Here is a 13140-nt window from a genome sequence, read left to right on the forward strand (position 1 = left end):
ATTTCCAAGTTTCGGTTTCAGGGAGAAGTCCCGGCAGAAAGTGAAAGCGGTTGTGTCTGAACTCACAACACTTGGCAGGAGCCGGAGACCACAGGCAGCTCCCGCAGAGTGGGGCCGCCAAGAGCTCGGGACGCCAACCTCCAGGAGGGACCTGGGCCCTTCCTGAAATGGCAGCTCATCTCCAGATGACAGAAATCCATTCTGTGGCCCTGTCTGTGGCCTTGGACCCCACTGAGGGCCCTGTCCTCTCTCGCCTCCATCCCCAAATCTTGAGGCGTTTCCCAACCCCGCCTTCTCCCCCTTCCCCTGGGCAAAGAGAAATGAGCCTCCGTCATCCGGAGATTAACAGCAAAAGCAGGAAACCTCCAGGACACACCTGGAGAGTGACATCCCTACTGACAAGAGGTCTTCACACAACGACCCCCTCCCCATGGCAGCCCCTAGTTTTCTTGGCTTGTCCTTCCCCTGTTGGCCCAGCCTGCCCCTAACCTGTCCCTAAGCAGCCTTGCTCCCAAACCACCACATTTGCCCTGCGACTCCCCTCTCCTCCTCTGCAGCCAGGCCCTGCTGGACCAAACCTGCATCCGCCTCCCGTCTCCATAGCAACCAGGCAGGGAGGCAGGCGGATGCTGGCCAGCCCCCGTAGCATCACCTCCGCAAAGCAGAGGCTGAGAGAGAGAGAGAGAGAGGGAGGAGGAGCTGGTGCCAGGGAAGATGAAGCTGGTGAGGGAGATGGGGAATGAGGGGGGGTGGGGGATGGGGACTGTTTTGGGGGGGCAATGGGTGGTGTCATGTGGGGCTCCGGAACGGGGTATTTTTGCATGGAAATCAAAGCGAGAAGGGAAATGTCTGGTGTGGTGCAGATGCAGAGGTGGTGGAGAAACCAGCAGGGGAACCTTAGTGAGATCAGCAAACTGGGGCCAGCCGGGATCTAGGGGAGGGGTGTCTGTGGGGGCGGGAAGGAATTTCAGGCCGTGTCATTTAGTGTCAGGGTGTTTTGGTGCAGAAGCATCCCCTCCCCAGCTCTCCCTACAGCCTCTGTTCTCTCACGGTCTCCATGACAAGCCCTTTGTCAGCTGGAGTGCAAATGCAGATTTCAGCAGAAAAGGAATTTCATGTCTGAGCAAGGTCTGGAGGGGTTTTAGCTGGAGATGGGTGGATTCGACCTCGTCTCTGTGGGGACCAGTTTTCTCCGGGGGCCGGCCTAGCGCCTGAGCAGGCTGATCCCATTAGATCGTGGAAGCTGACCAAGGTGGGCTCGCTCTAGTACCTGAATGGGAGACCTCCAGGGATTTGGGTGGGAGTTCCTCCAAGCAACATTAGAGGGCCATGGCACAGGGGCAGGCCATGGCAAACCACCCCCAAATGTCCCTTGCCCAGCTGCTAGGCCATCCTTGGATCTCCCGGTGGCACAACACACTCGCTGGGCGATAAATAAATCATTCCCAGTTTACCCTTCGCCGTCTCTTCCTTCCCTTCAGTCTGAGAACGCCTCTTTTGAAGCTGCCCTGTCCTGTCAAATTTCCAAAAAGCAGACTCTTTGTTTCCAAATAAATCTCTTTATTGCAGGAATGAGGGGAACAGGAGCAGGGGGCTCCTTCACACACACACACCCCCAACCGAAAATGGGTGAAAGAAACAGGAAATTGTGGACAGGATCTTGACAGAAACATAAGAGACAGAGAAATAAGACAGATGTCTGAAGGGGCCACAAAAACAGGCTTGCCCAAAAGTGACACCTTCCTTTGCGGAAGGCGGGAGGACTCACCGCAGAGGCGACGGACGTCCCCAGCTGATGGACACCTGTCTTCTACGGACTTCCTGTTTAGGGCTGCCTGGGCGTTTTGGGGCCTGGCGTGGAAGTGGCAGAAGCCACGCTGGCCCCAGAGGAGGTGACCTCTGTCCTCTTGGGACCACCTTCCTTCTGCTTCTGCACTTTATTTTTAACACACCTTCGCTCCCACGGCCTGACTGCTGCCTGAGCCACTTGTGACAAACTCAAAACGAAATCCCGGTTTGACTCGGGAGTCAGCAGCTTTGCCTTTCCAGACCGGAGAGAGACGTGGCGGCAGAGAGGGGGGAGAGGGTGGCATCGCGCCCTCCAAATGCACCCCGGGAGCTGAGATGCCCCTTTGGCTGGTCTCTCTTCTGCACCACAGCAGACGTGTCTCAGGGAGGAGGGTGGTTAATTCATTGGGCAGTCCTCTCCCTTAATTTGGGCTGCACATTCCGATTTGGGAGGGGGGTCCCTGGAGATTTCAGGGCAAAACCTGTGAACAGCAGCATTACGGGGGGCATGGGGGGGTCAGAGGGCATCCGGTGCCCCTCCAGGACTTCTCTCCGAGATTCTGGCCTCCAGAGGTGCCGTTTTGTTCCAAGGGAAGTGGGTTCTCCAGTCTGGATTTATATTTAAACGTCTGTTTGCAGGGAAGGCATTTGGGTCTGTTTGTCTTCCACAGACCTTAGCAGACGACACTGAGGATGTCTCACTTGACTTTGCCCACGAGGAGGAGTTGGCGTTAAGGAAAGCAAAGATCAGGTAAAGCCGTGCCAGATCTCAGACTCCTCAGAGGGTCCCCCCTGCCTAAACTCCTGCCAGTTAGCTATGTGTTTGTTGTGAAGAGAAACAACTTCGTAAAGAAGGAAGGAGAGAGAGATAGTCCTAAACGTTTAACTGACTAGCTGTGGCAAGCAGGGGGGAAGGGTGCTCAATGGAGCAGGAAGACTCCCGCTGGGCCAATCAGGGTGCGGGAGGAGATTTTAAAAACACCAGGAAGTTCCTAATCTAAATATGTGAATGGCACATCTCCAGTGCCCCCCGTAGAATATTCTTCGTGCGCCTTTGAATCATGCACACTACACACCTTGCATGTGCCAAAAATAAGACTCTGGGGGGGGGCACACTGGGAGGGCCCCCATCCCTTCTGCATGCTCAGGAGATGCTCTTCCATTGGGCTACAGCCCCTCCTTAAACAAACCTGCCTTCACGTGACCGAGAAAGCTCAGCCGGGCCTCCTCTGACCCTGGGCCGCTGTCCGAGGTGCTGAGACCCTGAAGCCTCCCCCATCCCCTCCTGCCTGCTTCTCTGCCCTGGGGATGCTGCTGGGGATCGAACTTGGGACCTTCCACATGCCAAGCAGTTGGCCTTACACTGAGCTACAGCCCCCCCCCCCCACCCTTCACAGCTTTTGGGGGTCTCTGGCAGAGAAAGGTCTTCCCCATCCCCTCCTGCCTGGTCCTTTCAACTGCAGCTGCTGCAGATGCTTCAATACGTCCGGGGAATCTCCAGGCCCCACCTGGAGGCTGGCATCCTACATCTTTCTCCCCCAAATGGGGACCCAGATCAGCAGACACAGTTCTCTTCTCTGTTCGACTCACACAACCACCCTGGGAGGGGGAGTCGGCTGAGAGCGTGCCACTGGCCAAAGATCACCACGGCAGAGAGGAGATTCGAACCTGGTTCCCCCCAGATCCTAGCCTGACACTCTGGCCACTGCACCCCACTGCCTCTGTGTCCAAAACGGCTACTCTGGGTCTACCCAAGTAGAAACACATTCTCGGCCTGCCCAATATTTACCAGCTGCAGGTGGGCCGGGAGATGGATCTGCCCTTGCCCTCGATTTGAGATTCGCTGGGGAAAACCCCGTGTGGTTACCTGGGAAGGGCAGCCTGATAAGGGCCCAGAATGCCCCGGGGGATTTCCGTAACAGCCCAATTAGCGATTCATACGCTCGGCTGAGTTTGTGCTCAGCGGCTTTCGAGTCAGGCCGAATCCAGACAGGTATTCGGGGATTCTCCGGTTTGCTATGTTGGGGGAAGCGCAGATATGCGTGAGTGTCAGGCAGCCTGAAACCCGTCTCATGCACTGCCCGGCTGGTTGGTCCCCCCAGGCACCCTCTGGCCACCTTCTTCCACCTCTTCTTCCGGGTGAGCGCCATCGTGACTTACTTGTTCTGCGACTGGTTCAGCAAGAGCTTCGTGGCCTGCTTCGTGGTCATCCTCCTCCTCCTCTCCTTCGACTTCTGGTCCGTGAAGGTAAGGATCCCCCCGGGAAGCCCCTGGAACCTGCCAACGTGCCACCCGCTCCCTTTATCTCGTCAGTCAGGCACCGTGAGTCATCTGACCTGGGATAGCGTCAAGGGCGGGCACCCGACGAAGCAGTAGTCAAGACACCTTACAAGCTTATATTGATTCATGGATTACGGTGATTTGTCCTGCAGAATGATTTTGATGGACACAAGCACTTTCTTCGTGGAGTAGGCGTAGAACGGGTGAAAGGAAGCCGTTCTATATTTTTATTTATTTGTTTTCAAATTTACATGCCGCCCGTCCCCGAGGGCTCTGGGCAGCTCGCCTCATAGCAAAGATAAATTCTGAAGTATTATAGACATTGAAAACAGCGGCCGGTTTTCGTTTTGCCCCTCAGAACGTCACCGGGAGGCTCCTGGTCGGCTTGCGCTGGTGGAACCAGATCGACGAAGACGGGAAGAGCCACTGGGTGTACGAAGCCAAGAAGGTACGTGGCGCTTTTGGGGCAGGCATCTCTTTGGGCTGGGCAGACATCGCCCTCCCTGACAAGGCCTCCTGGTTTCCTTGTTGAATATTATTTATTATAAGGCTCGGGGACCAACGTGGAGAGCCGCCCTGCGTGATAAACACTAAGGAAGTCCCTCCAGCGGGATGAGGAAATGAATCTGCGTTCCTAGAACTACGCTGCACGCTGCACGGGTTCCCGATTCTGCGGAACGGCGTGTTGTTCTGCCGCCGCGTCAGCTGATGTGACTCTCTGGCCCTCGCAGGTCCCTCCCAGCGCCGCAGCCCCCACGGAGGTCGAGGCCCGGATCTTCTGGTTGGGGCTGATCGTCTGCCCCGTCATCTGGACCATGTTCTTTTTTAGCACCCTCTTTTCCCTGAAGCTGAGGTGGCTGGTAAGGCCAATGGAGGTGGTGGTGGTGGTGGGGCAAGCTGAATCACAATGTCTCTCTTTGCCCAGCCCTGAGCCATCTGCAATGGGGGCTCTCCGGACGTCCATGGACTACAATCCATTTGTATCCAATTGTAGTCCATGGACGTCCGGAGAGTCCTTATTGGGCCACCTTTGATCTAGCATAACTGAGCCGAATCGACCCCATCTGTTCCCCCCACAGGCGCTGGTGATAGCCGGCATCTGCCTGCAGGCCGCTAACTTGTACGGCTACGTCCACTGCAAGTTAGGAGGGCTGAGGAACCTCCACAAGATCACCGCCAGGTTCCCGGCTCAGCAGATCTTCCAGCAGGTGAGCCACTGGGTTCCTTTTAAAGGGACAGCTGTGGGGTGGGCGGGAACACCCTCCGTCCTCCTCACGCATCACCGGGAGGGGCAACAGTTTTATTCTGGGGATCAGCGTCTGCGGGGACGCCCACGTCTCCCCATACGATGCACCTGAAGGCTTCCAGACCTGATTCCAGGAGCCCAACCTGATTCTCCGGTTTCCTGATTTTGAGAGACTCCGCTCCTTTGGTCAGGGGCGAACGAGGCTAATGCCGTTTCATTCCTCGCCCAGGACGGGCCGGAGGGATATCCGAAGACGGTTCTGAAAGGGATCGGGACATGAGGACCAGGAGGTGAGTCTCTTCCCCCTCTCCAGAGGAGACTGCAGGTAGGAAGCAGCAAGGCAGCCGGCCTCTCTGACCCAGAACGTGCAAGCCAGAGTTCTGCACCTGTCATCGCCCCTCCGCCACTCACAGGCTGAAAGCATTATGCGCGCACACTGTCTCAGCTTGTGGCTGCAGGCGGCCCACAGGTCTTCTTCCTCTTCTGGAATCCCCACCGGCCGTCTCACTCGGAAGGAGAGGAATTGAGAGCGATCCCACAACAAGACTCATAAATGAGGATGTCCAACGTGGTGTTGCGGTTAAGAGCAGAGAACTGGGTCTAATTCCTCACTCCTCCTCCCCACAAGGGTGACCTTGGGCCAGTCACAGTTCTCTCGGGGCTCTCTTCCCTTCCACCTGTCCCATAAGGCGCCTGTTTGGGGGAGAAGGGTGTGTGAACGTAAACCGCTTTGAGATTCCTTTGGGGAGTATAAAAAAAAAGCGGGGTATAAAAAATCAGCGACTTGCTCTTTGAACGGCTGAAGCACCCTCCCTTTTTTCCTTTTCCAGATTCTGTCGCAACCGCCCAGCCAGCTGCCCAGCCAAGGGGGATCTGCCTTCGGAGTTGGGAACACGTCAAGAACTGCTAAAATATGGCTAGGAAGAAGCAGGCAGCTTTTCCGGAGAGGCTCTTGCAGTGCCAACAGAATATGCATGGCGAAGTTTGTGTCTCTAATAAAACCAAGTGCTGCTGAGAAGGTTTTCTAGGGCCTGAGAAAGTAATCTGGGTCCTGGCTTCCCTGGCTGCGACCGGGGGGAATGTGAAACCCTCCCTTGGCTCTTCTCATATTTGCTTTCACGTCTCGCAGGGAGGGAGGCTGGAGATCCACGCAAACAGCCCAAGAGAAAGGGAGGGCAGCTGCCAGGGTGAGAAGTTGTTGCTCTGAGCTGGGGGGGCTGCCTGGACTGGGGGGGGGGTGCCCACGGGGACTAAGCCACCCCAAACTCCCTTGGCGCCAGCTGTCCTAGCTCCCCCCACCCCCCACCCCCCCAGCATCCACCCCCCTTTCCCGGCTGCCTCAACGGTCACAAACCTATAGCCTCAAATTGCCCCCTCCCCACCCTCAAATCACAACTGTATGCCCCCAAGAATGTCTCTCTCCTAACAATGCTGGATCTGGGGAAAGAGACGCAAGGACCCCCCCCCTCTCCCCCAATCGTGGGCTGTCTGTTTTGATTTTTAAAATGGCTTCCCACTGGTGGAATCGGGAGAAACGTGTCATTCAGCCTGCAGCTGCTGGGGAGAACGGGCCAGGATTTCTGGCCGGGAACACAACCTATTGAAAATACAAATTTCTGGAATGGCCCCTTCCGGCGTTTATCCCTGTCTGACGTTTTCCAGTCAAGCACAGGGGGAAGAAAAACCACCCCCACAAACCCGCCATCTCAAACCGACACTCAGTACTGAAAAACATTTATTTGCAAAATAAGATCCAGAATCCTTCCTATGTCAGCATTCCTATGCTGGTTTCCTCACGGGTTTCATGCTTCCTGGGGGTGGGGGGGCCGGCAGTAGTCTTGGATCCCTGCGGGGAAAGAAGAGAGTCAAAAGCAGGTGGTGCCTTGAGGCCGAAGTGTGGAGGCATGCCCCTCACCTTCCAGCTGCCCCCTGGGAAGCAGCACAGAACCAGGCCCAATCCCCACCAAGCTTACTTCGGATGATATCCCTGTAGGATAACGCGGCCGGGGAATCCGGCACCTCAGAAAAGAACGAATGGCCCATGTCGCAGCTTTTTCCTGGGAGAAAAGGAAGTCCAGAAGAAGAAGAGCAGTTGGTTTTTATACTCCGCTTGTCACAACCTGAAGGTGTCCCCAGGCGGCTTACAGACGCCCTGTGAAGGAGGTGGGGCTGAGAGAGCTCTGACAGGACTGCTCTGTGAGAACAGCACTACCAGGACTGTGACTAGCCCAAGGCTACCCAAGCTGGCTGCAGGCGGAGGAGCGGGGAATCAAACCCAGCTTGCCAGATTACAAGCCAATGGTCTAGACCTCACACAACAGAGACAGAGCAGGACTAACAGAAAAGACCCAGAATCCAGCCACACCTAAAAGACTTTGTGCCGGGGAGGGGGGAGATTTCAGGAGTTTCTGCTCACTTCTCCAGGTACTGCTAGAACGTGCATCCATCTGTCCTTATATTTTGTCTCTGAAATCACTCCAAGATGGACTCACATTCTAGCTGTATCTTAGAGGGACTCCCAAAAGCTCCTTTCCAGGCACAAAGGTTGCAAGTCCTGAAGGTGCTCCGGGGCTTGAAGGTGCTCTTTTCTCCTGCTTCAACAGGGCCACCCCTTTGGATCTACCCGAAGTAAGCCGGGTCTTCGTAAAGCTCCTCCCCTGCCCCAAATTGTGTCCTGGACTCTGGCTCTTTTTTGCTGCCACCCCTCTCGGCAGAGAGGTTGCCCTGCTCCCCTCACAAAGAATCAAGTCCAGGGCTTGAACTGACCTTTCCCCTTTTCTTTTGACCCAAGTCACATTTGGCTGCACATTCAGGGTCACCCGTGCGACCAAGTCCCAGTTACCTATTTGAGGGTCCAGCGGCACTCTGCCCAGGAGCGGCACGTTCAAAGCGTGGCACATTCCCTCTGCACCTCCAGTGGTCGGCAGGAATATCTGGGACTCCTTCTGCAAGGCGGAAGACGACAGGGGGCGTGAAGCGAGAGCCGAGGGCTGGGCACCCGCCAGGAGAGCAGGGCGTTGACACGCCGCTTGGGTAGCAATGCTCCTCTGCTGCTCAACACATCGGACAACCCGGGACCCCCAACCCACATGCCCTGAATTACTATGCTCGTCACCTGCACAACTGGTGGGGCAAATGCAGAAGAAATTCATGGGTATTCTTGCTGCCTATCAAGAATTGTCTTGAACGTTCCAAAAAATTCTAATCTGGCATTTTACAACCTCTAAACTGCCATCCACAATCTGCTGTTTATTCCTGGTAAAAAATTTCTTGCGTAGTGCAGGGAGTTGGACTAGATGACCCTGGAGGTCCCTTCCAACTCTATGATTCTATGAATTTAGACGTTGCGACTCCAATCGACCAACTAAGGATTTTGCGTTTGAAATGGGACGCTCTCCAGTTCCCCGGGGCCTAAAAATGCAGAGCAAGTTTACTCCACAAACCAGGATTCCAAACCCGGATTAAAACTATTCCAACCGTTACCAAAATCTAATTTGCGAAGTTTTTTCCAATAGCATTCATCCCCCCCAAAAATTGGATTTTCTGTACGGCTTGTGAAAACTGCTGTCCGAAAGAACTGCGGTTTCGAAAGAACTGCGGTTTGATTACAAAACAGGAATCCAAGCAGGAGGCCGATCTTCCAAGGTAAGAGAACACCACAAGGGCGGAGCAGGTTGACCACGGCCTTCTTGCTTGCCACGATCAATTGTGTTTTCCAACTTTGCTGTCTGCGGAAGACATTCTTACTGACGCAGGGAAGCGTTTCGCCAGGAAGGCGGTCCCTCCCAGGTGTCGGTTCCAGCCCCAGCAGGGCCGGCGCAGCGGGCGGTCCCGTTCACCTTGCAGTGTGGACACACGAAGCCGCTCATGTTTTCCACGACTCCGATCACCGGCAGCTTCACCTTACGGCAGAAGTTTATCTCTTTCCGGACATCCTGCAGGGCCACCTCCTGTGTTTTAAAAAGCCACCAAAATACACCAGAGGATTAATTCAGGTGCTCTAAGCTGGTTTGCGGAGAATTGCTTTGATGCTGCCTTTCCTCCAATCCCTCAGACGGGTATTTCCCAAACCAGATGGCTGGAACCAGACCGCAGGGCCTCGCCTGACGATCGTATCAGCGGGGCGTGTGCGTTTCACGTTTCGTACCTGGGGCGTGGTGACGATCACTGCTCCGTCTATGCAGGTCGCGCCGAGATACTGTACTACGGACAGGTGTTCATCGGAGGTCCCCGGAGGGGTATCTACAATCAGGTAGTCGATCTCGCCCCAGTCCACGTCCCGGAGAAACTGCTTAATCATTCCTAAAGAAACACCAAAAACATATCCTTGAGGTTTCAGATCAAATCCAAGGCTCTACAGAGACTTGGTGAGTGGCCAAGGATTGTACTCTCCACATGGGTAGCGAATAAGGAACAGAGCGCAGAGTTCTCAAACAGAAAACAGACAACTCCTGAACCAGGTTCTTCCAGTGCTTCTTGGGGAAACGCGACAGCTCCCTCTAGTGAGCTCATTGGCTCGGTTCCTGCAAGGAGTCTCTCGTGTGGAAACTTCTGAATGCAGCCAAGGAGGTTTCCCAGAATCTGCAGTAATTGGGTCAGGCCCGAGAGAAGGTGGGCATTAAAGCAGGGGAGGTCCGTCAAGCTAGTGGGGGCCCAGGATCCACAGTGCAGAGCTTCATTTGGTGCAAAGCACACCGAGAATGCAAACTCAAGAAGGGCGAGCACCACTTCCTGACGTGGAAGGTCTCCCAATCCCCTTGCCTGGAGAGGGTGGCTGCAGCTTAAAGAGCACTGGAAACTCCAGCTCTGCTTGAGCCCTGCCTGGTTTTGAGCCCAGGCCTTCGCTGGCTTTATCCCGCCCCCCAGCAAGCTACACACCATTCTTTTTGGGTCCTCTCCAAATAACGGCGTCATCAGGGCTACTGAGCAAGAACCCCACCGACATCACGCCCAGATTTTCTTCAACGTACTGGAAAAAACAAGCAGAGACAAATTTCGGCGTTGATGCTTGGAAGTCTACACCAGATGCATTTGGTTTGCTTTCAAAGGGGCGATTTGCTTTCCGTAGCCCCTCGATGGGTGGGCAACACAGGGCAATCCTACAAATCAGTGGTCATGCCTTTACCACTAGACCAACCAGCTACTGGGATTGCCACTGGGCCCCAGCCCCTTTTGATGACCCTCCCGGGTTTTCCCACCCCCTCCGGCCTGGACCTTTTTAACTGGAGATGCTGCAGTTGGGAATCGAACCAGGGACCTTCTGCAGGCCAAGCCGAGGCTCTCCCACTGAGCCATAGCCCCTCCCCTAAATCCTCTTGTTTAATTCTCTTGCATTGACTCATTTTCATAACACAAATTGTTTTGCATGCAGCCAAATATTCAGTACCTACTGGGGGTAGCTCAGCATCAAAATTTATCAGACGAGCTAATTTCTGTAGGAAAAATGTTTCCCCTGCAGCCCCCCCCCCCATCTCCAGGACCCAGAAAGAGCACATGAGCAGCAGAATTTCCTCAAAATTCACTCACCACCGGAGACCAGCCAGACCCACTCTGGTGAACCTGCGGACGTGAATATTTTGAAGTGTTACTATTTACAGAGAAAAAACTCATCCACCCAGTAGTTAAACAATTTTTTTTCAAAACCCCAAGATTTAGGTGGGTAGCCCTAGATGGGCTGAACTGGACGAGAAAACTTTAAGTCCAGGGACACCCAGAGGACCAACAAAGGTTTATTCTGGGGAGAAGCTCTTGGGCGCATATATGTCTGTCTCCCCCAACCCCCAATAATTTTTATTAGAGATTTTTATACAAACTAAAAAGGGGAAAGGGCCGCATATTTCAAGGAGCACCATGAGGAAACCAAACAATTGTTCTGACTGTGCTAGAAAGCCCCCTCTATACCCCATCCTACCTGCTCCCCCTCTAGACCCATTATTTTCGGTATCGACGGTCCACAGATATCAATGTCAAGGACTGCAACCTGAAAAACAGAAAAAGGAAGCTGGAGAAGCAAGGATGCATTCTTATGGGGACGTCACATAGGCAAATGGTGAACACTGATGTGAACAAATGGCATTTAGCATCACAGAATGCCCTGGGGCAGCTATACACAGTCAGCTCTGCTGAACTCCAGTAGAAGCGCACAGAAGCACAATCCTCAAATCAACCTGTTGGGAATAAAAAATATGCTCTAGGAATAACATGATCTCAGCTGCTCTGGGCCCCCACAGGTGAGTAAAGTGGGATACAACCATAGTAAAATACTCCCACCATTTAACCCTGAGGTTGTTACACTTCTGTAATTTTCACACTTTGCCAGAAGCCTTCTAAGTTAGCAAGAGCAGAGCTGCGACCCTCAATTCCCACCCCAACCCCAACGGAATGATCACCGGCATTTAACACAATGGATTCCAAAGAAGTCACACACCTGATTGTTTTCGTCCTCAGCCAGGCCATGCGCCAGGTGGGCAGAGAAGGTGCTCTTCCCGACTCCGCCCTTCCCAGACAACACCAGGATCTTGTGCTTCACAGTTTTCATCTTCTCCTTGATCTCCTCGATGGCTGCGCAGGGACAAAGGGCAAGGGGACGTTGGTGCACAAAAGGGACGCTCGGTGAACACCTTCCCCAAAGCCGGCTGCACAGACAAGCTCAATTGGTGGGAAAATGACTAACTATGGGGAGCTGCAGAAGGACTGCCGGCCAAAGACCTTCTCTTCGGTCATCTTGACTATTTGCACACGCAGTGGGGTCTTAAAGGTGACCCTGGGCTCAAGCTTTGTTCTACTGCTTGTTCAGTGCAGTTCCTTGGTGAAAATGCCAAGTCTGTTTCATTGAGAAATTAACGAGGATTTATCAAAAAGTGTGCAGGTCTGCAAAAGCTTCTGCCCAGAATGAGACTTGGCTGGTCCCCAGGGTGCCGCTTAACTGCTTGCACACGACAGCTTATGCTTTGAAACCGTTGGTCTTAAAAGGTGCCCCATGACTCAAACTTTGTTCCTCTGCTTCAGACCAACACAGCTCCACAGCTGATACTAGGAACCCTCCGCCTGAACCGATTTACACTTTGCGGGGTCTGTTTGAACCAACAGGCTCAGGCAGGTGCTGGTTTGCCCTGACAACCCTGTGAGGTAGGCTGGAAGGATTCTCTCCCTGCAGGGGAGGCCACAGTCTGAGCAGGGGCCTTGGCAGAGGGCCTTCCTGGCCTCCTCTCCTCTCACCTGGGTCGGGGCCGGCGGGCCTGGCCGAGGCGCACAAGCCCTGGTTGGGGCATCCCTGGCAGGCGACGGCTTTGCCCGCCTGCTGGCTGCCGGTGCCCGGGCACTCTGCGGAGACACAAAAGGGGGACATGAGAAGAGCTCTGCAGGGCCAGACCGGCAGCCCAGCGAATCCAGCGCCCTTGCAGCAGTCCCAACAGCCCTGCGAGGTGGGCCAGCGGGGGCCTCACAACATCCCTGCGAGGTGGGCCAGCGGGAGCCTCACAACATCCCTGCGAGGTGGGCCAGCCGGAGCCTTCCGGCAGCCCGTAGAGGGAGGACGAGGCCCGGACCGGAGCCGCCTCCGCGGCTGCTTCCCCTCACCGTGGGGCGGCGTGTCCACCAACGCCAGCCCGGCCCCTTCAGCCATGGCGGAAGCACTCTCCGGAAGGAGCGATGACGCACTTCCGCCCAGGAGCATGCGCCGCTCAAAGGCTTCCCCCGCCGCCGCCACTCAGGAAGCCGCCCGGCCAGCCCACTTCCGGTCGCGCGCGCCGAGCAGCGCTCCCGTGGAGCCGAACGTTGAGCGCACTTCCGGTTGACCCTGGAAATGAGGCCCCCTCCCTCACCCC

The 13140-nt window shown here is 55.0% G+C and overlaps 2 protein-coding genes across 3 annotated transcripts; one reads left to right on the forward strand and one right to left on the reverse strand.

Moving 5' to 3' along the window:
- Positions 1-577: 577 nt before the first annotated feature.
- TVP23A (trans-golgi network vesicle protein 23 homolog A) lies at positions 578-6336 on the forward strand. 2 transcript variants are annotated; one of them, XM_077317208.1, is made up of 8 exons: positions 578-723; positions 2460-2539; positions 3891-4035; positions 4427-4516; positions 4800-4928; positions 5148-5276; positions 5544-5604; positions 6145-6336. In XM_077317208.1, the coding sequence occupies exons 1-7, from the start codon at positions 715-717 to the stop codon at positions 5592-5594; spliced, it is 633 nt and encodes a 210-aa protein (XP_077173323.1). In that variant the 5' UTR covers positions 578-714; the 3' UTR covers positions 5595-5604; positions 6145-6336. The 2 variants fall into 2 exon arrangements, with proteins under 2 accessions (XP_077173323.1, XP_077173322.1); XM_077317207.1 differs by having other exon boundaries at positions 612-723; positions 2428-2539.
- A 695-nt stretch (positions 6337-7031) lies between these two features.
- On the reverse strand, positions 7032-13065 carry NUBP1 (NUBP iron-sulfur cluster assembly factor 1, cytosolic). The gene is made up of 11 exons (XM_077317011.1): positions 12893-13065; positions 12533-12637; positions 11742-11875; positions 11226-11294; positions 10841-10873; positions 10193-10283; positions 9462-9616; positions 9154-9264; positions 8157-8259; positions 7288-7371; positions 7032-7160 (listed from the first exon to the last, which is right to left on the reverse strand). The coding sequence occupies exons 1-11, from the start codon at positions 12987-12989 to the stop codon at positions 7117-7119; spliced, it is 1026 nt and encodes a 341-aa protein (XP_077173126.1). The 5' UTR covers positions 12990-13065; the 3' UTR covers positions 7032-7116.
- Positions 13066-13140: the final 75 nt, after the last annotated feature.

The sequence above is a fragment of the Paroedura picta genome, chromosome 17 (genome assembly GCF_049243985.1).
Source record: "Paroedura picta isolate Pp20150507F chromosome 17, Ppicta_v3.0, whole genome shotgun sequence".
Lineage (NCBI taxonomy): Eukaryota > Metazoa > Chordata > Lepidosauria > Squamata > Gekkonidae > Paroedura > Paroedura picta.